This window comes from Heterodontus francisci, chromosome 13, assembly GCF_036365525.1.
Source record: "Heterodontus francisci isolate sHetFra1 chromosome 13, sHetFra1.hap1, whole genome shotgun sequence".
Taxonomy (NCBI): Eukaryota; Metazoa; Chordata; class Chondrichthyes; order Heterodontiformes; family Heterodontidae; genus Heterodontus; species Heterodontus francisci.
The window spans coordinates 74543905-74569260 of record NC_090383.1 but is presented as its reverse complement, the minus strand read 5'-3'; the positions used below and the strand labels follow the sequence as shown (position 1 = coordinate 74569260).

At 46.4% G+C, this 25356-nt stretch overlaps 1 protein-coding gene across 6 annotated transcripts in view; it reads right to left on the bottom strand.

The window, feature by feature from the left end:
• Positions 1-1376: 1376 nt before the first annotated feature.
• Positions 1377-25356, bottom strand: part of si:ch211-22i13.2 (uncharacterized protein LOC553945 homolog) — a 37201-nt gene continuing 13221 nt past the window's right edge. For all 6 annotated transcript variants that reach the window (XM_068044974.1, XM_068044971.1, XM_068044977.1 and 3 more), the window contains 2 exons: positions 4363-4455; positions 1377-2960 (listed from right to left, as the gene is read on the bottom strand). In XM_068044974.1, the coding sequence (XP_067901075.1) occupies positions 2910-2960; positions 4363-4455 (144 nt within the window). In that variant the 3' untranslated portion in view covers positions 1377-2909. The remainder of the gene's footprint in view (positions 2961-4362; positions 4456-25356) is intronic.

Genomic DNA, 25356 nt, shown 5'->3' with positions numbered 1-25356 from the left:
CCCCCTTGTACATTGTATCAGCTGCAGAATTATTTTCACACTCACATTAGCAATGGTTGAGAGAGAGTTGTTATCTTTTCCTTGTACTACGACTTCTGTTGCCAGAATAAAACATGCGTGCTTTTCTTTATTCAGTGTCAGCCAAGGGATCATTCATATTACAACATCATGACAGCTCTTACAGTTGTACATTTCTTTACCATCTCTACCACAGAATCGAAAGTGAGAAGGCACTCTAATATTCTCATGGCACTTTCTCCATTTACTTTCCTTGCCAGAAGTGCAGCCTGAGAATCATGACAGTTCATAAGACCAGAAAAGGTAGGTGTCTGCAGCCATTAAATAAGGTAAGTTGGAAGTTTCATATTTCCAAGGGCCGTCACTGACAAGAACTGTGCTTGATGAGAGAGAGAGCGAGAGAGAGAGAGAGAGCAATATTATTGAGGCAGAAGCAGGAAAGGATAAGCTGGGAATGTCACTTTGGGGTGAGAATTTCCATTCACAGTGCCAGTCATAACAGAGGAAGTGGGCAAGAAGAGTACCAGCGTGAACTGGGGGTAAAACATAGCTTGAACTCTTGGGGGTATGGTGGGGTTGGGGGGGGGGGGGTGCAAACAGCAGCTTGAACAGAAGAGAGTGAAAGAAGACAAGCAATTTAAATAGACTGGAGAGGGACAAAAGCGCAGGTTGAATTGGGAAGGGAAAAGAGTGCCAGCATGAAGTGGGAGAGTTGGCGAAAAGTGTTTCCATGAAAGGGTGAGGAGTGTCTGAGATAACAGTGTTTCTATGAATTAGGCTTGGAAGGATTAAGACTGCCTTTGTGAACATGGATAGTGGGGGTGAATGTGGGAAGAGTGCCATTTAAAATTTACTTGGTGTGCACATACCTTAATTTGTTGATAAAATTAAGAAGGAAAACCTAATTTAAAGCACATGGGAGGTCATCTTGTACTTGGGCAACACAGAAGCAGTGTTTTAGTTCAGTGACTTTTGCTTTAAAATATCATTTAAGTTTGCTCCATAAATTTTGGAAATTTTAAATAAAGCTAGACAATTACTATATATTAAGTTTGCTATATACATCACATATTCCTTATTTAAGCATCACCACTATGACACATTCAGTCCTTCCGCTGCATATGTGTACCCACTAGATACAGCTTCTTAAGTGTCAGATCCTACACCTATAACCTACAGCAGTACTAATGCACTGAAGAAAATTTGCTTTCTCCTGGCTTTGTGGGCAACGTCACAGGAGATCCACAAGTTTGCTTTATTTCATTAAGAGACAGCACCTACAAAGATGCTGCTATAACATCTGCTATGTTATACTCAGAGTGTTACCTTATGTTAGTGTAAAAATCAAAAGTCAACAATGACTCATAACTACTTTTATTTTTTACAAATCTTATATTCATTAGACAAATTAATTTTGGCTTCAAATGCTGAAGTGCAGTGAACTTCAGAATTCTGTAAGATGCACAAAAGTGTTAATGATCAAAATTTCCTAAGAAAATGCCCTTAGTGCCATCTAGAAAATAAATTTAGCATGAGAAAATATGTCTATTCCCTTGGAAAAATTTCCAAATCCAACACCACAATAATTTTTATTGCTCTGTAATAGCTGCATCTCATGTCCGGATAAGTCACGAGTTTCAGCTTTCACAGAAAAACAATCTGTATATTGCAGAATATTATCCATGACACTAACAAATATTCTAAAATATGATGTGTAAAAGGAACTTAACTTATTAGATACCATGAAACAGCGGCTTTTAGTCATAGGCCTTTATTCAGGGCTTATTTTCAGTTATACTATTGAGGTCTCAGCTTTTTTGAAGCCTGTTTTGTCAAGTTTTCCAAGTTTTGTAGATTGACACATATGGGTCTGCATCACTCAGTTAGATGCTGTATTCATCAACCTTTCATAACATACAATTCACATTATGTGAAATACGGAGTTTGATCCATTTTAATGGAGATAAAAGTAAAAGTACAGATTCAAATTTAGTCAAGCATAATTCTGATGAGCATGTATGTTAAAACACAAAGCATGAGAACTGCACGTCTGAAGGATGAATTTAGTCCATTTCTTGCACTGATTTATACAGTACTATTTTCTTTTGCATGATCTGCCATATTGGTTAGTACAGATAATTTCCCTCTCGCCATTCTTCTTTTAGCATACAGTATTCAACTGATCAAAATCCAACTGCACTCATTTCAGTTAGGCTCAGGCTCCATCTTTTTCCAAAAGATATTAATATACTGTAGGTTTATGTCCTGTTGGAAAATAATTTTGTTTTCAAACAGGATGAGGTGAATATATTTACTTCCATAATCATCGCAACTTTTGTGCTGGCAATTCTCAACTTATAACACTAATCAGTAATTATGGAGGATTTCCCAGAAACACCTCGATGCACCATTTTAAACTCTACGGCCAGATAGCATATTTGAAAATAAAGCAACATCCTATGCCTCTATTACTACCATTTTATTGATTAAAATTAATGCACCTAGCATTTTCTCAGAAACTTGGAATGTATAAATTTTTGTAAACATTGCCTAAACAAGAAATTCTGTCCAACCAGGCAATTTTCTGAGCAATGAAACAATCTGAACTATTATGAACACATTTTCCAAGGGCTGCTTTGGTAAAACATTGAGAAATATCCTGAAGGATGCCAGTCTTGTTTCTGTTATTTAATGTTAAGTTTCTCAAAATCATACACAGTCAGATTTCAACACAACCTTTATGCCTGCAACAGAGAAGTCTCCCGCATCCACTTTTGAAGGGATTTTCCCTGAGCTGTCCAACCGAACACACTGGTCTCCAGTGACAAAGTTCATGTTGCTAACAGACCCTGTATTTCATGGTTTAGAAATCCCATTGATGCCCCTCTTCCCTACAATGCGGAGTTCAGGAACTGAAGGAGTTCTGCTCGATTTCGGTCTCTCTGTGGGATTGAAAAAGAGTTAACGGGCCTCAGTAGATTGAATGAATCTGTCATAACACAAAAGGGACAATTTCACAGTTCATTTAGCTGGTTGCAGAAGCTTGTACATTGGGTGCCTGAGTTTCTGATGCACTCGCCTGGGGGCTGGTTCTCAGTAAGAAGGCTAAGTATCGTTTCTGCACTATATCCAAAAATACAACACTGACATAACGTAAAAACTCAAATGCCGGAAATCCAAAAAAAAATGACAACAGGATGATTAAATCAACAGCAGGTGAATCATTTTCAGAAAGAATATTTTGAATGAGACACATCTGAAATGTTATCCTTTCTTTTTCAGATGCAGATCAACCTGCTGTGCATTTTCTATTTTTAGTTGACATTTTTCTCAGAGATGCAATATGCCCATGGTGCATTCTAAATAATTTCAATGTTTCAAAAAATTCAGTTTCCCTTCATCCTAGTCCCAATTTTTAAGATAAAATTATTAGAAATTGAACATCTTCTAACACAGGCTACATGTAACAAATTTTACACAATACTTCAGTGACTAAAACTGACTGTTTAACAATCCAAATCTTCTGCTAACATTACAGAATGTGATGGCAGCACCAACTATTAATAATTGGGCAGTAGGCTACAAACTCCAAGGGGTTTGTTTTTACATTCTTTTCAAACATATTGTGTCACAACTTGGGTAGAGGGGAAGGAAGTGGAAAGTTGTGAAACCTACCAAGCTTATTATAAGTTGTCAACTTCAAATTCAGCATGGAATAAGGACAAGTGATAAAAATCAGCCAGAGCTTCCTCTCTTGATCACTGCTGGAAAGTGTGCATGAGAGACCATCAGATAAGAATAAGGTTGAACTCAGCTATAATGCCCTTCTTGATGGAAGTGTCTTCAAATACTGTATAAAGGATGCAACTTGATTGTGGTACCAGAGGGCTACAGGCATCTATAGAACCTAACCCCAGCAACAACCTCACCTTCAGAAGTGCTCAAAAAATGCAAATTGAAAAGTCGTTAATTGGAAGGAATTTAGAGATGGGCAATAAATGCTGGCCTAGCCAGCGATGCCCACATCCCCTGAACTAATAAAAAAGCAATCTATTAGAAAGCCAACATTCAAAACCTTGAACAACCTTTATAGGTGACAGAATCTACGTGAAGTTGGGGGAATAGGACCAATTGTGCAATTTCTAAAGCTATGTCAGATGATGGTGGAGTATGATTTGGTACCTAAAATGGTAGACCAATGAGATGTAAATCATGATTTCTCAGGTGCTAAGTGCCTTTTATTTTACTTTATTTTTAAACTTTATACATGACAAAGAACGTGACAGTACACATATATTCGCCTTTAAGTTAATCCGCTCTTAAAAGTAAAACAAGTTAATGTACCTCTTTATCATCTCTGGTCTTTTTAACTTTCATTTTTATTTTCTTTCCGGTAATCATGCTGTATTTATCACTTTTGTCCCGGTCTTTCAGAAACTGCAATGAGAACCATTTTTTTGTAAACATCAAATAGCAGACAGTAAAAACCAATGCATTGATCACCACCTTGTGTTCTCAGGTGGAACTGCTAACTGTTGGAATTCTTCTGTTTGAATGAGATGCTGAATAAACTCCAGGGTTGTCCAGGTTGACCAGGGTTGTCCAACATACGGCCCGCCAAAGGTTTCCATCCAGCCCGCGGATGTATTTCAGAGATGAGAAATTTCCCATTGGCTTCTTCTTCCAGGCTGGCTTTTTAAAACATCTGAGTTTTCACAGCTGACAGGTGTTGCATGAGATCAGTAACAGTGGTTTCCCACCTTCAGACAGATTCGGGGCGTCCTGACTTTTTAATTTAAAAAGGCCGTCGGAAAACCCTGAATCTGTCCGAAGACGGGAAACCGCTGTTACCGCTCTCATGCAGAACCTATCAGTTGTAAATTTCAGTGCCATTTTTAAAAAAGAAATTGACCGACCACAAAGCTGCTCTGCTGAGCGGGGGGTGGGGTGGGGGGAGGGGGGGTGAAAGAGAATGAAAGAGAGAGAAGGGGGCAGAGAGAGATAGAGAGGGGGGTCAGGCACAGAGAGGGGGTGGGCGGGCGAGGGGGTCGGGCGCAGTGGGGGGTGGGTGAGCGGGAGGACGAGGGGGTCGGGCGCAGTGGGGGGGTGGGTGAGCGGGTGGACGAGGGGGTCACGCGCAGTAGGGGTTGGGGACAGAGAGAGGGGGGGAGGAACGACACAGAGAGGGGGGGGGAAACGACACAGAGAGGGGGGGGGAAACGACACAGAGAGGGGGGGGGAAACGACACAGAGAGGGGGGGGGAAACGACACAGAGAGGGGGGGGGAAACGACACAGAGAGGGGGGGGGAAACGACACAGAGAGGGGGGGGGAAACGACACAGAGAGGGGGGGGGAACGACACAGAGAGGGGGGGGGAACGACACAGAGAGGGGGGGGGAACGACACAGAGAGGGGGGGGGAACGACACAGAGAGGGGGGGGGAACGACACAGAGAGGGGGGGGGAACGACACAGAGAGGGGGGGGGAACGACACAGAGAGGGGGGGGAAACGACACAGAGAGGGGGGGGGAACGACACAGAGAGGGGGGGGGAACGACACAGAGAGGGGGGGGGAACGACACAGAGAGGGGGGGGGAACGACACAGAGAGGGGGGGGGAACGACACAGAGAGGGGGGGGGAACGACACAGAGAGGGGGGGGGAACGACACAGAGAGGGGGGGGGAACGACACAGAGAGGGGGGGGGAACGACACAGAGAGGGGGGGGGAACGACACAGAGAGGGGGGGGGAACGACACAGAGAGGGGGGGGGAACGACACAGAGAGATGGGGGGAACGACACAGAGAGATGGGGGGAACGACACAGAGAGATGGGGGGAACGACACAGAGAGGGGGGGGGAACGACACAGAGAGGGGGGGGGAACGACACAGAGAGGGGGGGGGAACGACACAGAGAGGGGGGGGGAACGACACAGAGAGGGGGGGGGGAACGACACAGAGAGGGGGGGGGAACGACACAGAGGGGGGGGGAACGACACAGAGGGGGGGGGAACGACACAGAGAGGGGGGGGGGAACGACACAGAGAGGGGGGGGGGAACGACACAGAGAGGGGGGGGGGAACGACACAGAGAGGGGGGGGGGAACGACACAGAGAGGGGGGGGGGAACGACACAGAGAGGGGGGGGGGAACGACACAGAGAGGGGGGGGGAACGACACAGAGAGGGGGGGGGAACGACACAGAGAGGGGGGGGGAACGACACAGAGAGGGGGGGGGAACGACACAGAGAGGGGGGGGGAACGACACAGAGAGGGGGGGGGAACGACACAGAGAGGGGGGGGGAACGACACAGAGAGGGGGGGGGAACGACACAGAGAGGGGGGGGGAACGACACAGAGAGGGGGGGGGAACGACACAGAGAGGGGGGGGGAACGACACAGAGAGGGGGGGGGAACGACACAGAGAGGGGGGGGAACGACACAGAGAGGGGGGGGAACGACACAGAGAGGGGGGGGAACGACACAGAGAGGGGGGGGGAACGACACAGAGAGGGGGGGGGAACGACACAGAGAGGGGGGGGGAACGACACAGAGAGGGGGGGGGAACGACACAGAGAGGGGGGGGGAACGACACAGAGAGGGGGGGGGAACGACACAGAGAGGGGGGGGGAACGACACAGAGAGGGGGGGGGAACGACACAGAGAGGGGGGGGGAACGACACAGAGAGGGGGGGGGAACGACACAGAGAGGGGGGGGGAACGACACAGAGAGGGGGGGGGAACGACACAGAGAGGGGGGGGGAACGACACAGAGAGGGGGGGGGAACGACACAGAGAGGGGGGGGGAACGACACAGAGAGGGGGGGGGAACGACACAGAGAGGGGGGGGGAACGACACAGAGAGGGGGGGGGAACGACACAGAGAGGGGGGGGGAACGACACAGAGAGGGGGGGGGAACGACACAGAGAGGGGGGGGGAACGACACAGAGAGGGGGGGGGAACGACACAGAGAGGGGGGGGGAACGACACAGAGAGGGGGGGGGAACGACACAGAGAGGGGGGGGGAACGACACAGAGAGGGGGGGGGAACGACACAGAGAGGGGGGGGGAACGACACAGAGAGGGGGGGGGAACGACACAGAGAGGGGGGGGGAACGACACAGAGAGGGGGGGGGAACGACACAGAGAGGGGGGGGGAACGACACAGAGAGGGGGGGGGAACGACACAGAGAGGGGGGGGGAACGACACAGAGAGGGGGGGGGAACGACACAGAGAGGGGGGGGGAACGACACAGAGAGGGGGGGGGAACGACACAGAGAGGGGGGGGGAACGACACAGAGAGGGGGGGGGAACGACACAGAGAGGGGGGGGGAACGACACAGAGAGGGGGGGGGAACGACACAGAGAGGGGGGGGGAACGACACAGAGAGGGGGGGGGAACGACACAGAGAGGGGGGGGGAACGACACAGAGAGGGGGGGGGAACGACACAGAGAGGGGGGGGGAACGACACAGAGAGGGGGGGGGAACGACACAGAGAGGGGGGGGGAACGACACAGAGAGGGGGGGGGAACGACACAGAGAGGGGGGGGGAACGACACAGAGAGGGGGGGGGAACGACACAGAGAGGGGGGGGGAACGACACAGAGAGGGGGGGGGAACGACACAGAGAGGGGGGGGGAACGACACAGAGAGGGGGGGGGAACGACACAGAGAGGGGGGGGGAACGACACAGAGAGGGGGGGGGAACGACACAGAGAGGGGGGGGGAACGACACAGAGAGGGGGGGGGAACGACACAGAGAGGGGGGGGGAACGACACAGAGAGGGGGGGGGAACGACACAGAGAGGGGGGGGGAACGACACAGAGAGGGGGGGGGAACGACACAGAGAGGGGGGGGGAACGACACAGAGAGGGGGGGGGAACGACACAGAGAGGGGGGGGGAACGACACAGAGAGGGGGGGGGAACGACACAGAGAGGGGGGGGGAACGACACAGAGAGGGGGGGGGAACGACACAGAGAGGGGGGGGGAACGACACAGAGAGGGGGGGGGGAACGACACAGAGAGGGGGGGGGGAACGACACAGAGAGGGGGGGGGGAACGACACAGAGAGGGGGGGGGGAACGACACAGAGAGGGGGGGGGAACGACACAGAGAGGGGGGGGGAACGACACAGAGAGGGGGGGGAACGACACAGAGAGGGGGGGGAACGACACAGAGAGGGGGGGGAACGACACAGAGAGGGGGGGGGAACGACACAGAGAGGGGGGGGAACGACACAGAGAGGGGGGGGAACGACACAGAGAGGGGGGGGGAACGACACAGAGAGGGGGGGGGAACGACACAGAGAGGGGGGGGGAACGACACAGAGAGGGGGGGGGAACGACACAGAGAGGGGGGGGGAACGACACAGAGAGGGGGGGGGAACGACACAGAGAGGGGGGGGGAACGACACAGAGAGGGGGGGGGAACGACACAGAGAGGGGGGGGGAACGACACAGAGAGGGGGGGGGAACGACACAGAGAGGGGGGGGGAACGACACAGAGAGGGGGGGGGAACGACACAGAGAGGGGGGGGGAACGACACAGAGAGGGGGGGGGAACGACACAGAGAGGGGGGGGGAACGACACAGAGAGGGGGGGGGAACGACACAGAGAGGGGGGGGGAACGACACAGAGAGGGGGGGGGAACGACACAGAGAGGGGGGGGGAACGACACAGAGAGGGGGGGGGAACGACACAGAGAGGGGGGGGGAACGACACAGAGAGGGGGGGGAACGACACAGAGAGGGGGGGGGAACGACACAGAGAGGGGGGGGGAACGACACAGAGAGGGGGGGGGAACGACACAGAGAGGGGGGGGGGAACGACACAGAGAGGGGGGGGGAACGACACAGAGAGGGGGGGGGAACGACACAGAGAGGGGGGGGGGGAACGACACAGAGAGGGGGGGGGGAACGACACAGAGAGGGGGGGGGGAACGACACAGAGAGGGGGGGGGGAACGACACAGAGAGGGGGGGGGGGAACGACACAGAGAGGCTGGGGAACAACACAGGGTGACAGAAAGTCAGAGAGAGAAAAACTCACCAACCACAAAGCTGCTGTGCTGAGGGCTCCTGCTCCCTGCGACAGAGAGAGAAAGAGAGACAGAGAGAGAGGGAGAGAGATCATGTTCACTCCTGACAGATAGACATCTATCCGGAATACTCTGCTTCGCTACAAGTAGTATGCGGGCAAACACTGACCACTTGTGCAAGCAAAAAAATGCCTTGTCTCTCACTAAATCTTTGTCTAACATAGTGATAAGAAAGTAAATCAATAAATTATTCTTCACAAAAATGCACATTTGTTCTTTTGATTAATAGCAAGATAAATCTTTAATGCCTTTATCTTTCTAAAATCGTCTCTCCGGCCCCTCATGCAAGGCAAAAGTTGTACTTTGGCCCCCCCCCACGTGAAAAGGTTGGACAACCCTGCTCTAGACAGAAATTTAAATATCTATTTTTTCTTGCTGAAAGGAAAGGTTCCCTAAATTTCTGAAAAACGTTCTAAAGGGCATGCAGTGGTGAAAACAGTTTCTATTTCTATAACAACAGTGAAGCAATTTTCAAAGCCCACAATGTCATATAACTTGGTTATGAAATTGTGGACGAATAATCATCAAGGAAACCCGACTTAGCAGTCTATGCACTGAACTGCTATTGGAACACATTTTCTTCATGATACGTAGGTGTTGCTGGGCTTTCGTGACATCACTCGTCACCTTCAGTATAGATTTAAATTTGCTGGAACATACATTTTAAGAGAAAAGCAGAGCCATAACAGGAAATGTGTAAAGGTTCTTTGAAATGCTGAACTAAGTCCTGTATGTTTTTAAAAACAGCAAGCATCAATTCGTTAAACAGTGACTCCTGACAAGTAGAGCATGCGCAGAGTGATCGCGGACGTCATCAATGTGTGTGAACATTTGCCAGCTTGCCATTATGAATGCGCGCATGTGCCTGCATGGCGTCACCACGCAATGATGTTCTCACCCCTCAATAGCTGTCTCTATTCACCCGAACAGTACTCTGCTTCCTCCCACCATCTCTGTCTCAATCTCCGCTTCACCCTGCTCGATGCCCACCACGCCGTTGCCTTCCCTCAGCCACTTGCTCCCGCCCCTCGGCCACTCGCTCCAGTCCTCCCCGCTTGCGTCCTCTCAGCCATGTGCTCCCGCCCTCGATGCTTTCGTCCACCCACACTGCCCCCCCCCCACCCCACACTGGCCGTTTCCCCCCTCAGCCGCTCACTCCAGACCGCACCACTGCTCCTCCCCGCCTCCCCCACCCCCTCTCACCCCGCTCTCCAGCTGCTCGCTCCCCACTTTCCCCACACCCCTCCAGCCGCTAGCTCCAGGCTGCGCCCCTACCCTCCTACATTGCCCTGTCACCCCTCCTGGCCCGCCTTGCTCCTTCGGGCGGTGCGCTGGAACGACTGAATGTGGGAGCGAGCTGCCGAGAGGAGGGAAGCGGCAGGGCCTGGAGCTAGCATCTGGAGGCCGGGGGTGGGGGGGCAGGGGAGAGGCGGGGAGCGAGCTGCCGGAGAGCTGGGTGGTTGGTTGGGTGTGGGGGGAGCGAGGAGTGTGGCTGGGGAGGGAGCGAGCAGTGGTGAGGTCTGGAGTGAGCGGCTGGTGGTGGGGGGCGGGTGGGGAAGCAGGGCGAGAGCGGCCTGGGAGCGAGTGGTGAGAAGAGGGGTAGAACAGGTGGCGGCAAAAAGAAGCGCAATGGCAGGAGGAAGCAGGGGACTGTTGGGGGTGGGATGGAGGCAGCGATGGCAGCCATTAAGGGGATTGTCGGCTTGAATTTGTTTTTTTGTGATAAATTGAGCAGCGCCATCTTTACTCCTGGCAGCTGCCCTGAGACGTCGCAGACAGTGACGTTTCAGTGGAAGAGGCTGCATTTGCACATGTGCTAGTACTACGCCACCTAATGGTTGTGTTGTCAGCAAACGCAGCCTTAGTTAAACCATCTTCACATTTTAAAAATTGTTACTTTGCAACTTTATTCTGATTCAAGTAATGAATCTTATCAATTACCTATTAGAATAAAGTTAGCTTATAGCCGAGCAATGTATATAGCTCTTCCTGCTTCTCACTGATTCTGATTTGAGCTACTAACCTCAATATTTTAGATATAGTGTAGGAATGATACTTTGCCTTCTGCTAGTTTATCCTTCTGGAGAATAAAGTATGTGAGCAAATGACTTGTCTGTAAGAAGGGTGATTCCCCGAAATCTCTGCTTCCTTTGCCCTTATTGCTCAAAATAACCCCATGAAATCAATCCTCTGGGGAACACCCTTTTTTCTGACAAGAAAGGTATTTTCTGATATACTCTAGCCAATTAGGAACTCCTCTACAAAAGATGACAACAGCAAAGTGGCTTCACCTCTGGTAGATCAGATATGGGTGCTCAACATGGCTGCAGACTAGACAAGAATGTAATCACCTGCTATACATGGCCCATGTTGAATGTAAGAACGTAAGAAATAGGAGATAGGCCATATGGCCCATCAAGCCTGCATCATCATTCAACAAGATCATGGCTGATCTACATCAACTCATTTAACCCCCCTATCCCTCAATTCCCTTAGTGTCCAAAAATCTATCTATATACTCAATGGCTCAGCATCCTCAGACCTCTGGGGTAGAGAATACCAAAGATCGACAACCCCCTGACTGAAATTTATCCTCATCTCAGTCCTAAATACCTCACCCCATGTCCCGAGATCCCAGGGGTCTTTGTATGGGGGGTGGGGCTCTTGGGTGTTGATTGGAGGTACTTCTGCTCACCTTTTCCACAAAGCTGTCCTCACTTCCCTTCAGCTGCTGGGTTTCCCAAGGCCTGGGAAACCTGGCCAGCCACTGTAAAACCTGCAAAGCAGGTTAAGTTAGAGGCTGCCAGTCTCATTGAAATATTTAAATTGCCAACCCGCCTCATGGGAGTGGGTTGGCTGCCCACCACTTGTTCCCCCCATCTCTGTTAAATCTGGAGGTGGGCAGGCAGGTTGGAAGATTGGGGTTGGGATTCAGATTTTTAAAAATTTAATATCTGACCTGGTCCTAACCCAGTTTTTGGTTGTTAAAATTAAGCCTATATAGACTATCAGCGAGCTATCTTTATTATTGTTAATTATGACAAACTTTCTCCCAACTCTAGTTTACTGCCGTAAAATCCCTCAGCCTTTCCCATTCCTCAGTTTCCCTTTTTCCTCTGTTTGTGGGTGGCCTCACTGTTCTCCTAACATCTTGCACAACAATTGCTGGAGCGAAACCACAAGTAAAAATACTCAACTAATGATCACCCAGCCTTTATAAAGTAAATGCATTAACATCTGTAGATGTTGCATAAGCAAACATCCAGGAATGTAAATTTAACATTGAATATGAAAAGGGCTAAAGTTTTTGCTGTGTCAGTGGGACAGGCAGGTTAGTGGAACATGCTTGCCTACCTCTTGGACCCAAATTCAAATTTAAGACACACAAAAGGAAAGACAAATCCCCTCTCTCTGTTAGTTTCTAACAGTCCAGAAAATAAACTTGGTCTTGGTTCAAGTTCCCAGTATAACCACAACACAATGCTTCTTTCAAATTTGGCACATATCGAACCGGGGAGTGGGACTGATTGCATAGCTCTGTGGAGAGCCAGCATGGACTTGATGGGCCAAATGGCCTCCCTCAGTGCCGTAAATGACTATGATTCAGCAATCCCACTTGGATGACCCATAAATGTAGACAGTGAAGGAACTGGCTGGGATCAAGATACAGAAGCATAACAGGCCAAAATTTCAGTGAGGCTTTGCTCAATCAAAGCCTCAGGACGAAAGCATGTTTGACATTCTTATGTTGTTTATTAATGTTGGTCATATTACTTGTATTTTAAACAAAAATTCCAAAAAAATATAGTATATCAATTGCAAATCACAGCAGAGAAAATTGCAGGCCTACTGAGAGAGCTGGACAGTAAGATTAGTTTTGGGCTGCTCTAGCACAGGCATGATGGGCCAAATGGCCTCCTTCTACAGTGTGAACTTCTATGGTTCAAAATTACCGAATGTGGACTCGTGAGCAGATGACAAAACTGTCCCTGAAAATATTCATGAGAGAGATAGTTTGGTATTTTGAAGGCTGTTAGAGTAATAGTCTCCCTGTAGATAAGTGCACTCCCCAGTGTGATGATGAAGCAGAGGGCCAGAAAGGTCCCAAGTTCAGTTTTCCCATCTGTGCTGAGTTAGTTAATCACAGCTGATGTAGTACCCCAATTGCAGCAACTGTCCAATGACACTGGGCTTGAAAAGAGGCAAAAGAAGCCTTCAAACAGAGTTGGTAATTCTAAGAATAGTGGATGGAGAAACCACATTAGGGGCTGAATTTTAATCGCACGCCGTGCTCTGCGGCGATGCGCTTTGAACTCGGCAGCCTTCCGACACGCGAGTGCCACCGAGGAGCTCCTGTGATATTACGCACGGGGGCTCATTTAAATAGAGGGGGCGGTCCACGTGTCCCCAGCAACAGCGTCTGGCGCCACCGCGCAGGTGCCGGTGCTATTTTTAAAGGGCTTTAAGCCCTTAGCAAAAATTACAATTTTTAAAAGGTGTATCATTATTAGTTTTTAGTAAATAAAAACTTTTGTGATGGAGGCCCTTCTCCAACCTCCCCAATGGTCATTTCATTGTCCGGGATAACCAAAACATGCCTTTTTTCCTACCTGGACTTTACCCCCTATCCTTTAAACTTCTGCCCTTCAACCCCTTCCCACCATCCAATCAAAACTGTTTTGCCCGCTGCCCCAGCCCTCCCACCCTGAAAATTTTATTCCTCCCCCTCCCCAAGTTCCCGCCTCAGAACTAAGGTTCCGAAGGTGCACAAGGAACGAACGGTGGCTGTAAAATCGGCGTGGGACAGCTGCCGCCCACAGGTAAGTGAATTTACATCTAATTTAGTATAATCTGAATATGTATATTAAGGCCCCACCGCCAAGCAGTGGAAGGAGCGGGCCTCTCTCTGCAGAATTTTACGAGGCCCCCGTTGCGACCCACGGCATTGAGCGGCTCGTAAAGTACAGCCCTAGGGGTCCAGACGTGGGATGCTACCAGACCTCCAACATAAATATGACACTTTTTCTTGGGCCCCTTAGTAAGAACAGTGATAAGCATTATAATGTTTCTAAGGGGGAGCCCGGAACCTTATTCTGCAAAAGGATTAACTGTCCAAGCTAAAATTAATAAATAACCTGGCAATAAGTCTCTGCCTTCAGTGTCTTCATGCTAATGTTTACTTGTGCCTAGGAAATTTCAGAAGCCATTACTACTCAACATAAATGTCATTCAGAATAATATTAACACAACTCTTCTTGACCTTGCTGCCTAATTGTCAACATCATATACTGCTGCTGAATTATAAGGGCACGGTTTAGGCAGATTTTCATGTAGCTTCATATTTCAATACATTTTCCTGATTTCTCCAATTGATGCAGGATTGATAATTGGAAATGGAATTTTCAGTACCCTGTGATAAAACTATTAAATTACCTTAAGGAATCAGCAATTTAAAAGGAAAAGACGAAGGTGCCATAAGCTCTCACTTAATATCTCTCTTCTACTTGAAGATTGAAGCCTTTCTCCCATCATCATATATCTAAACTGAAAAAAGCTTAGGAATACAAACTAGTATAAACCAATTTTTAATAGTTACAAATCGTAAGCATGGGACACAAATTGCATTCTTATTAAGAACTGCGAAATAAAAACTCCTCCATACCCTCCTGAAGGCACTGCCCTTTGCTTTATTCCTTCATTGGATGTGAGCGTCGCTGGCAAGCCAGCATTTGTTGCCCATTCCTAATTGCCCTTCAGTGGCTTGCTAGGCCATTTCAGAGGGCGGGTAAGAGTCAACCACATTGCTGTGGATCTGGAGTCACATGTAGGCTAGACCAGGTAAGGCTGGCAGATTTCCTTGCTATGACAGGGATCCAAGGCAGCCATCTAGTATTGCATCCATTCTTCATGTAAGCCTGGACAGTGGGTTTTGGGAAGCTATTCAACTGTGAAGGGAATCACAGCTGAGCCTGATCCTGTGCTCATTCTGTAGGGTAAATTTTGACTTTGCGTGATAGTGTAAAACAAGGGAAAGGCAGCCCGTTTTACATCTTTTGATTTTTATTTCTATTGACTTCAACAGTAATAAAAATTGGAAGTAGTAAAACTGGCTGCCTTTTCACTATCATCCATTTTACACTTTGTACAAAGTACCCCAACGACTAGAAAAGCACACTTTCCAGCAGGGGTCACTGGAAAGTGGTTAAGAGTAGCAGCCCTGGATACTTTTATTCCAGGACACCGAGTGCAATTGCACCAAGTGCAGCACCCCAAACGATGCTCCAGGTGAAATCAGATAACCCAGTGCAGCCCTTTTGGTCCCCATCACCTGGTTAACACCATATTATTTGGTACATTAGTCACTAAGCCATCAGAAGAGTTTGGTTTTATTAAATTAGATTTTAAAAATAAACTGTCAATCTCAAACATTCACAGCAATAACAAGCTTATATCAGCCTTAACTGAATTGGGTATATGAGATCTGTGTTTCAAACCCAGTGTCTGGTACAAATAAGGGCAGTTTTAAACTTCCTGACACTCAGTCCTTTTTTCTGTGTGCTGTAACTTCACATGCTCCTGTATTCAGAGTGACAGATTACAGTCATTAGGTGGAGAGCTGGACAGTCCATCAGTTCAACTCTGCTCTCACTGTTGTGATTTGGGACTCTCAGAAAGAGAAAAACAGACACAGGAATTTCATCATTTATATTTTAAATGTGGCAGTTGACAACATGTATGTGGTTAGGACTGTGTTTATGTTTTCTTAGAGCATATTCCTCTGTTTGTTACAATTGCCAAAAAAGCAAACACAATTTCTAAGTGTTTTAGTTCCTATGCTTTTTAAAATCTCTATGTCATGTCAGAAGTGGAGAAAAGATTTTGGAAGGGAAAAGGATGTTAATCTAAGAATGGGAGAAGATAAATGAGAACACTAGAATAGAAGTCCTGCATTTTATGGAAGGGAAGGAAAATAATCTTATACACTATGGTTGGAAATGGAGGGGGTAATCAAGCACAATGTAAAAAGAGGGGAAGGGAAAAGGGTAGTAATCTAGTAAATTCACAAGCATTAGCCTGGTTGAAAAGTGAGATATTATCCATCATTACCAAACATAACAATTCATACATTCCTTTTTTATATTAAAACTTACATGTGTCAACAACTTAGCCCCGATTTGACTTAATCCGCCCAGTTAAATGAAGTGTGAAATCTAACAGGGTGTATAATAGGCGCTTGATCTGAACTCATCCCGTTGCCTCAGTGAGGGGTTAGGTTAAAATGGGGGATTTCATATTGTACAATGTAAAGGATGGACTGATCTCCCATCTGAAAGTGCTCAAAAATACAGTGTTAAAAGCAAAAATTAAAATTTGCTGAGTGTGAGAAACAATTTCAGCACACCTGACCCCTATCCTGCTCCCCAGAAAATAAATCTTGTGGTTTTTACTCTCACAAGCCCCCTTCTGAAATTTTTTAAATCTGCCACTGTTGCAAATCTCCCATTCTGTTCCCCTGCAGTACAAATAATGAAACACTGGGTGTAGTTGGAGTTCTAATAATGACACGTCATTTTCCACTGCACTTTGAGCCTAACTACTAATTTTAACACGCCATAAACCAATATTCAGGGTTGTTTATGGCAGCTTCTTTGGGACTGTGTCAGTTTTTGAAGTTGATGATCAACTTTTTCTAGTTTACTGAACTGGCACGACTGTAACTGCACCTACCTCTCTGGAAATTTTAACTTAAGACCATTAAAGTAAATGACATATCCTAAATGACTCATGGTAAATTGCTTGAATTAAGACATTTAACCAATCCCACGTTAAAATTATATATTCAATAGTTTGAAATCCTAAACATATAATCTTCAATTTTCTTGATAAATTACCAAGCCTCACCCCAGCTCTTAATTGTCTGGTTTTGCTGACTGACATTGAAACTCAACTAACCAAGTTCCTCATCTATTAAACCGACTGAGTGAGAAATTGGCTTGTTAGCGCATGTCCTTGGAGTTCCATATTGGAGTATGCAGTATGTGCACAAACTTGTTGGGTAAATCGCAACCCACATCCTATTGGTGAGGCCGTTAACCTGTGTGCAGTGAACAGCCACCAGAAGTATGCAGAGAAGATAGATCATGACATTAATCAGCATGCAATGCTGAATTGACACCAGCTGTGCAATTTTGGAGTGCAATACTCCAGCTAACGTGCTCTTTTAATCTCGGACAACTAAGCATATGTTCAGCAACAAGAAGGACCCCTCATCAGCAATATTTAAAGGGATCATCAACTATTTACAAGTTAATTGCTTTCTTCTGACAGTTGCTTCAATTCTACAAGTACTTGGTGCTTTTTACAGTTGTTTGAAGTTGCAAAAGTCTACAAGGAGTGGTGTGGTATGTGTTAAAGGATCTTCTGCTGATTTCAAGGCTTCTGCACAAACCAATTGCTCCCAAACACAGGTGCACTAGTAGCCATTCCTCTTGGAATACAGCATGACTTAGAGAATTAACAGCAGTCACCCATAGCAGGATAAGGTGCTGGAAGAGGAAGGAGGTGGTGAAGGGGGAGAAGGGCTTTCAACAGGAGGCCAAATCCACCCAGGGTACTCAGGGAGCAACTCTCCTACCAGAACCTCAGCAAGGAACAATATGTGAGATGTCTGTGCTTCAGTAAAGGTGTCCTCATTGAAATCTGCCACCTGCTGCAGCCACAATTGCAACCTCAGTAGGACAAGGACCATATTGCCAGTGGATGTGCAGGTGACTGCGGCTTTTATGCTCCTGGCTCTTTTCAGGCTGGAACTGGAGATATTTGCAACATCTCGCAGTTTGCCATCCACTGTTGTGCAAAGTGAGGTCACTGAGGCTCTCTAGTCAATGAAAGCTAACTACATTTCATTCTCTCTTGCCAGAGACAAGAGTGAGCATGTGGCTTTGCTAAAATTGCAGCCTTCCCCATAGTGCAGGGTGCCAAAGGCTGCATGCATATCATTTTGCGGGCGCTGCAAGTCAACTCTGTCCTATACTGGAGCTGAAAGGGATTCCACTTCCTTCACATCTAACAGGAAGCGAATCATGTGGTCAATGCCTGGCAGCAGTCATGATGCCTTCTTTCTTCGGCAGTCCTCTGTGCTAACTGTACTTGAGTGACCAAGGCAAACCAGAAGGGCAGTGACTGGCCAAAAACAACTAGTGTATCTATGAGACAATAACTGCTGACTCTGGTGCACAACCCTTGCACACGTGCACAGCATGCATACAATGAAAGCCATGCTGCCACATGAAATGTGATAGAGTAGACCATTGACGTGCTGAAACAATGCTTCTGCTGCTAGGACCATTGTGGAATAGCGCCCCCAATACTCAGAAAAATTGGTGTCAGGATTCATGAAGGTCTGTTGCATGCTGCACAACCTCACCATTGTGAGGGCATAGCCCTTGCCACCAGCTGTACAATGAGCAGCTAAGAAGCAGAAGCATGAAGAGGTGGAGGAAGGCAGCCCCTTTCTGCCTGGGATGCTTGTGAAGAACTCATTCGCGTGTGATACCGGTAACTGCAAGCCCAATTCTCCATTCACCAACAGTCCCACAGCATCTCCTTGGCCATGATGCAAAAACAAAAGCCACCACAAAATAAACATTCCAAACCAAATTTATAAATGGAATCATGCCATATTGCATACCAAAGTCAACTTATCACCCTTATGCCTTCATTTAGTGCCTGTCTTCTGTGTCTTGGCTTTTCCTAGTGCTTCTACGCAGTGCTACCCCAGTGGCTGCAGCATGGCAGGTGGAAAGCTGCTAACTTTCAGTGGAAGGGACTGCAGATGGCTATGGAGGATGACCTCCAGCAGCTCTGGGCCTGGAAGGCCCACCTGCAGACTGCATCTTCTCAGCATGAGTGGCAGCAGCCTGGGCTGGCCAGCAGGCAACTGCAAGGGCACTGGCAGAGTGGCGGGATGGGAGGATGAAAGCTGTCTTCCCGAGAGAAGACAGTAGGTTCGTGCTCCATGAAGTCACTGTGACTCCCCCCAGGGCGGCAACTCAGCAATTCTAGTAATCTGTTACAAGATAAATTGCTGGACTGCTGTGACACCCCGCAAGCCCTGTTACACACTGCAATCCACAATCACGATGGTAGAAGTCTGAGCTTGCATGTCAGCAAGCTGACCTTGGAGGACACAGTCTGAGCTTCCACCGCTGTACTGGGACATTGGGTGGCTGCTGCTTGTGCTGCAATGGAAACTATGATATTGGCCATCATACATTGCATTATGCTTGGGTCCACAAGTGTGTGAACAGAGTGGGCCCTCACTTCCACACTTGAAAGGATGGGCTCCAAGCTCTGCGCCAAGTTAGTGCTGGTCTCCTCCATGTTTCTCGACATTGACCATAGACTTTCTGGCCAGCTTCCCAATGCACCAAGCATTTCGTTGTGCATATCCATCGGCATTCTTTGTAGGCTGCCCCATTGAAATCCTCATCCAAGTCCTCTGCAGAGGAACCAGTGTGCCTTCCGGTGAGCTGGACCTCTGCTATCCTTGTCCCCTGCCCTACCTGCAGTGCCCAGTGTTTCACCATGCACAGATCCTGTCTCTATGCTATCCTCTAAATTACATGCAATGACAGTATCTGAGCTGGTCGCTGCGAATATGATATCGAGTGACAGTGGATCCTCATTCTGTTCCTCCAATGCTCGACCAGATTGCACTTCATGTGCATCTGGAAGTAAAAAGGCACAAGGGTAAGGCTGTGATGCAGGGGCCTGTGGGGGTGGTGGAAGTATGAGGTGCAAGCTTACACCACCTGCAGCTTGTAAATAAATCAGAAGAGATTGTGGGATGAGGGGGATTAGGTATGAGTATATTGTCATCTTTAATGGTTTCAGCCCCGTTGCTGGTCACAGCCGCAGCAATGAGCATCCTAATAATGGCTAGCACCGTCTCCTCCTTGGGGGTTAGGAGATGCAGACACACCTGTCCCCCTATGGTTAGCTTCTGTTGCCTCTGGTTGTGTGCCACTTTGTCCTGCAAGAGAGAGGGAAGCAAATCAATGATTGCATGCAATCTATTTGGGAGATGTGGCTGTCGGGGTTGATTAGTGGCAGTGTGTGCAAGCTGGTGAGCTGTGGGTGAGAGCCTTGCAGCAGTGCTAAATGTAAATACAAATAAGAATATCACGTTTGAGCCCTGCTTGATAAGAGATTGCTGATAGATGAGCGATGGCAGTGTGGTGAATTGAACAGTGTCTGAGGCTAGTGGTGCAGCTGGTAGGATATGGCATTTGAAGATTGGTCACTGAGAATGACCACTCGTGTGAGGTCATTAAACTTCTTCCTGCACTGCATCCAGGTCATGGGGCTAGACTACTGGCATTGGCCTGCACAGCTATCTGCTCCAACAGCTTTCTTAGCATTTCTGTAGGGCCTCCAGCAGATACTGAACATGTCTTTTCTTTTCTACTTCCTCCACAAAGGCCTCTAGTGCAGTATCTGAAAACCTTGGAGCCCACTCTCTCCCAAGCTGTGCAATTCTTCAATGTTTCCCAAATCAGATTCACTTCCTGCATGACTGCCAGCACATGCTCCAGCCTCAATGCACTTAGATGAGGGAACAGAACATAATGTAACCAAATTTGCTGATGATATAAACCTAGGTGGGCAAGTAAGCTGTGAGAAGGACACCAAGACTCTACAAAGGGATATAGATAGGTTGAATGGGAAAGAAAGTGGCAGATGTGAGGAAATGCAAAATTATCTACTTTAGGAGGTAGAATAGAAAAGCAAAATATTTTGTAAAAGATGAGGGTCCAGTAAATATTGGTTTTCAGAGGTGCAGGCTCGCTTTAAGTAGTGCAGGCTATCTTTAAGTGGTGCTAATCACTCATGATATTAGCCCCCTGCTAATTGTGCTGTTCATTGGCTCGACGGTGAACTCACTGAAATGAGCAGGCAGCACGAAGTTGGCATGTTGCCTGCATTGCAATCAACTAGTGCAGGTTAAGCATACATCACGATCTGTGCCCTTCTTCAGGGGCTATCAAGTTTAGCCCCTGCTTAGTCATATACTCCAACTCCCTGCCAAAAAAAGCTAACATACCATTTGCTTTCCTAATTGCTTGTTGTGCCTGCATGTTAAATTTGCGATTTGTGTACAAGGATACCCAAATCCCTCTGAATACCAACATTTACTGGGGTCTCACCTTTTAAAAAATATTCTGCATTTCTGTCCTTCATACTAAAGTGGATCATTTCATATTTCCTCACATTTTACTCCCATCTACTACCTTCTTTCCAACTCAATTTGTCTATATCCCTTTGCAGGAGCTTTGTGTCCCCCTCATAGCTTACTTGCCCACTTAGCTTTGTATCGTCAGCAAATTACACTCGGTCCCCTCATCTACGTTGCTGGTATAGATTGTAATTGGCTGAGGCCCAAGCACTGATCCTTGCAGCACTCATTACAACCTGCCAACCTACAAATGACCTGTTTATTCCTACTGTTTTCTGTCCATTAACTAATCCTCAATCCATGCCAATACATTTCGCTCTATCCCAAGAGCCCTAACCCTGTGTAAAAACCTCGTGTGTGGCACCTTATCGAATGACTTTTGAAAATCCAATATACTACATCCACTGCTTCTCCCTTATAGTCATAGAGAGATACAGCACCGAAACAGGCCCTTCGGCCCACCGAGTCCGCGCCGACCATCTACCACCCATTTATACTATTCCCACATTAATCCCATTTTCCCTCTCACATCCCCACCTTCCCTCAATTCTCCTACCACCTACCTACACCAGGGGCAATTGTTACAATGGCCAATTTACCTATCAACCCGCAAGTCTTTGGCATGTGGGAGGAAACCGTGGCACCTGGAGGAAAGCCACCCAAGCGGTCACAGGGAGAACTTGCGAACTCCGCACAGGCAGTACCCAGAACCGAGCCCGGGTCGCTGGAGCTGTAAGGCTGCGGTGCTAACCACTGCGTCATCTACCCTGCTAGTTACACTCTGAAAAACTCAAAGAGTTGTCGAACATGATTTGTGAAAATCGTGTTGATTTTGTCTAATCATATTATGATTTTATAAATGCCTCGTTAACGTGTCCCTAATCAATACATTAATATCTTTGCAGCCATCTCTTTTAAAACTCTCGGATGTAGGTCATCAAGTTCAGGGAATTTGTTGGCTGTTAGTCCCATTAATTTCTCTTGTCATGTTTCTTTACTAATATGAATTACTTTCCAAGTTCCTCACTCTCATCAGACCCTTGGTTCCCTACTATTTTTGTGCCATCTACTGTGAAGATAGATACAAAATATCTATTTAACCTCTCTGCCATTTCCTTATTCCACATTATTTCTTCTATTTCTGCCTCTAACTGACCCACATTTACTTTCAGTAATCTCTTCCTTTTTACATACTTGTACCTCTTGCTAACCATTTTTATTTCTTGCTAATTTACTCTCATTCTATTTTCTCTCTCTTTAAATCAATTGCTTGGTCATCTTCTGCTGATTTCTAAAACCCTCAAAATACCCAGGCTTTTTGCCAACATTCTAAGCCTCTTCTTTTAATCTAGTACTAGGCTTAACTTCTCTAGTTAGCAATGGTTGGACTACCTTTCTCCTGGAGATTTTATTCCTCGAGGGAATGTATGTTCGTTCAGAATTATTGATTATTCCTTCAAATGTTTGCCGTTGCTAGTTTACCATCATATCTTTTAATCTAATTTTCTAATGTGCCTTAGCTAACTTGCCCTCATACCTAAGTAATTGGTTTTGTTTACATTTAAGATTTTGGTGTTAACCATACCATTCTCAAATTCAATATGAAATTCTATCATATTGTGATCTCGCTTTGCCAGAGCATCCTTTACTATAAGATTACTATTTAACCCTGTCTTATTACACAATAGTACATAAAATAGCCCGCTCCCTAGTTGGTTCCTTGACAGACTGCACTAGAAAACTCTCAAATGCACTCCATGAACTTGTCCTCCAAACTACTTTTGCCAATATGGTTTGCCCAGTCTAGAAGATGATTAAAGTTCCCCATGATTATTGCCTTACCCTTGCGACATGCACATCTAATTTCCTGATTTATAGTCTGCCCAACACTATAATTCTGTTAGGGGCTTATCAACTACTCCCACCAATGGTTTCTGTTTTTATTTTAGCTCCAGCCATATTGATTCTACATCCTGATTTTCAGGACTAAGATCCTTCTTCACTACTGTCTTTACCTTGTCCTTTAGTATTGGGGTGATATCCCCTCCTTTACCATTTTGCCTATCTTTTCTAAAAGTCAAGGACCCTAGAATCTTTAGTTCCCAACCTTGGCAATCTGTACCATGTCTCAGTAATGGCTACTAGGTCAAACCCATTTATCTCTATTTATGCCATTAATTCATCTATTGTTATAAATGCTTTGTGCATTCGCATATAATCACTTTTAACTTTTTACTAATTTTCCCTGATCTGATCTTAGTCACTACTGGCCTATTACCTTTGTTAAATTCCTTGTCCCTTCCTGACACACTGTTTGATTTTACTTTGCTACTCTGCTCTACAGCCTTGACTTTTCTCTTTAGGCTTATAAATTTATTAAGTCAGCCTTTGATTCTGTGTACAGATCTGCTCTTTGGTAACTATTCCCTTGGTGGACATACCTAATTTTGTTGGAGCAAAATGATTCATAAGAATGGCTTAATGGGCAATTCCACAATATGACAGTTCGGTCTGTAGTTGTAAATAGCCAAAACCAATTCCAACTCTTGTGTGTGGCATACATTTTATATAAATGAGAGACAGAAGATATAATATATACATATATATATATATTTCTATTCTTATTTATGATTCTTTTCTCTCTAAACCTACATGCATTTTTCTTTGTCTCCATCCTATATGCATCAGTGTTTTATTTCTCTCGGTCACCCCGTATCTGTGGTTTTATGCCCGTCATTGTGGCTGAAAGCCCTTCCACATCGATTACATTCTCTACCATGCCCTGTACATCTCTGCTTCTCTCTCATCCCATGTTTCCATGTTGAATTCTGAGAGTCTGGAAAAACCTTCTCTCTCGAGTGAACTTCTATCTCACCATTGTGACAAAAGACTGGAGATATTAGAGCAATCTGCTGCAACAGAGAATATCAAGAGGCGGTTTAACAGATGTTTCTATAATTTATGAGAGGGTGAATCAGGAAATACTATTTTCTGTGGATGGGGAGTCGGCGATGAGGGGTCTTACCTGGTCTTGGTGTCATGTCTTCACTCACTCCTGTAACTTTCAACCTCCTATTTGCAAATTTATTTTGAATTCAATATTTATTTTAACTTTCATAAATATAAGATAAAATACCACCTGTGGTCTGATCAATTTGTTGTAACTTGATAATTCCCTTCTCTCACTGGCTTCTGCTACAGCCCCTGACCATTAATTCTAACCATTCCCACACCCCAATCCACCCCCATATTGGATGGTGTGCATCCACCTCGAATCTGCTGGCCACAGCAATACTCCCAGGAGTCTGCAATTAGACTGTGACAGGTTTTGTTAATGGACACGGCTTCCAGCTAAGTATGCTTAGCAATTTGTAATAGAAATATAAAAGGACAGAAGGCATGATTTTAAAATGCAGACTGCACACCCCAATCTAATTAACCCCTACTCTCAAGATTAAACTTTTTTTTGACTCTGCAATGCCTCAGGAGACAAGATTATTATATTATTAAAAATAAAGTTCATCCGTTTACAGTTTGTACAGAATAAGGGCCAGAGGCATGGAATTCAATCCCCAAAGCACCAGCAAAAAGCTCAAAATAGCACTTAATCCAAATTGAATTTAAATTATTCAGTCAATGTAAATCAGTGGCACAGATGTTATGCCCTGCATAGCACAAACACCCCTATTGCTACAAAGCGATGAGCCCTACTACACATCATGAACAACATAGGAGATACAGTAGTACATCTGTTCATATGGTTTTTAGCCACTTTAACAATAGATGCAATCTGGTTAGTTGGTGGAAATAATTAAGATTTTGACAATATTGCCAGTATTCCCCTTTTAGAAAAAGCGAACTGGTTATCTAAAGGGATACAGACCTGAAACGTTAACTCTGTTTCTCTCTCCACAGATGCTGCCAGATCTGCTGAGTATTTCCTGCACTTTCTGTTCTCATTTCAACTGGTTATCTATTCTTGCTTCATTCAAGATTT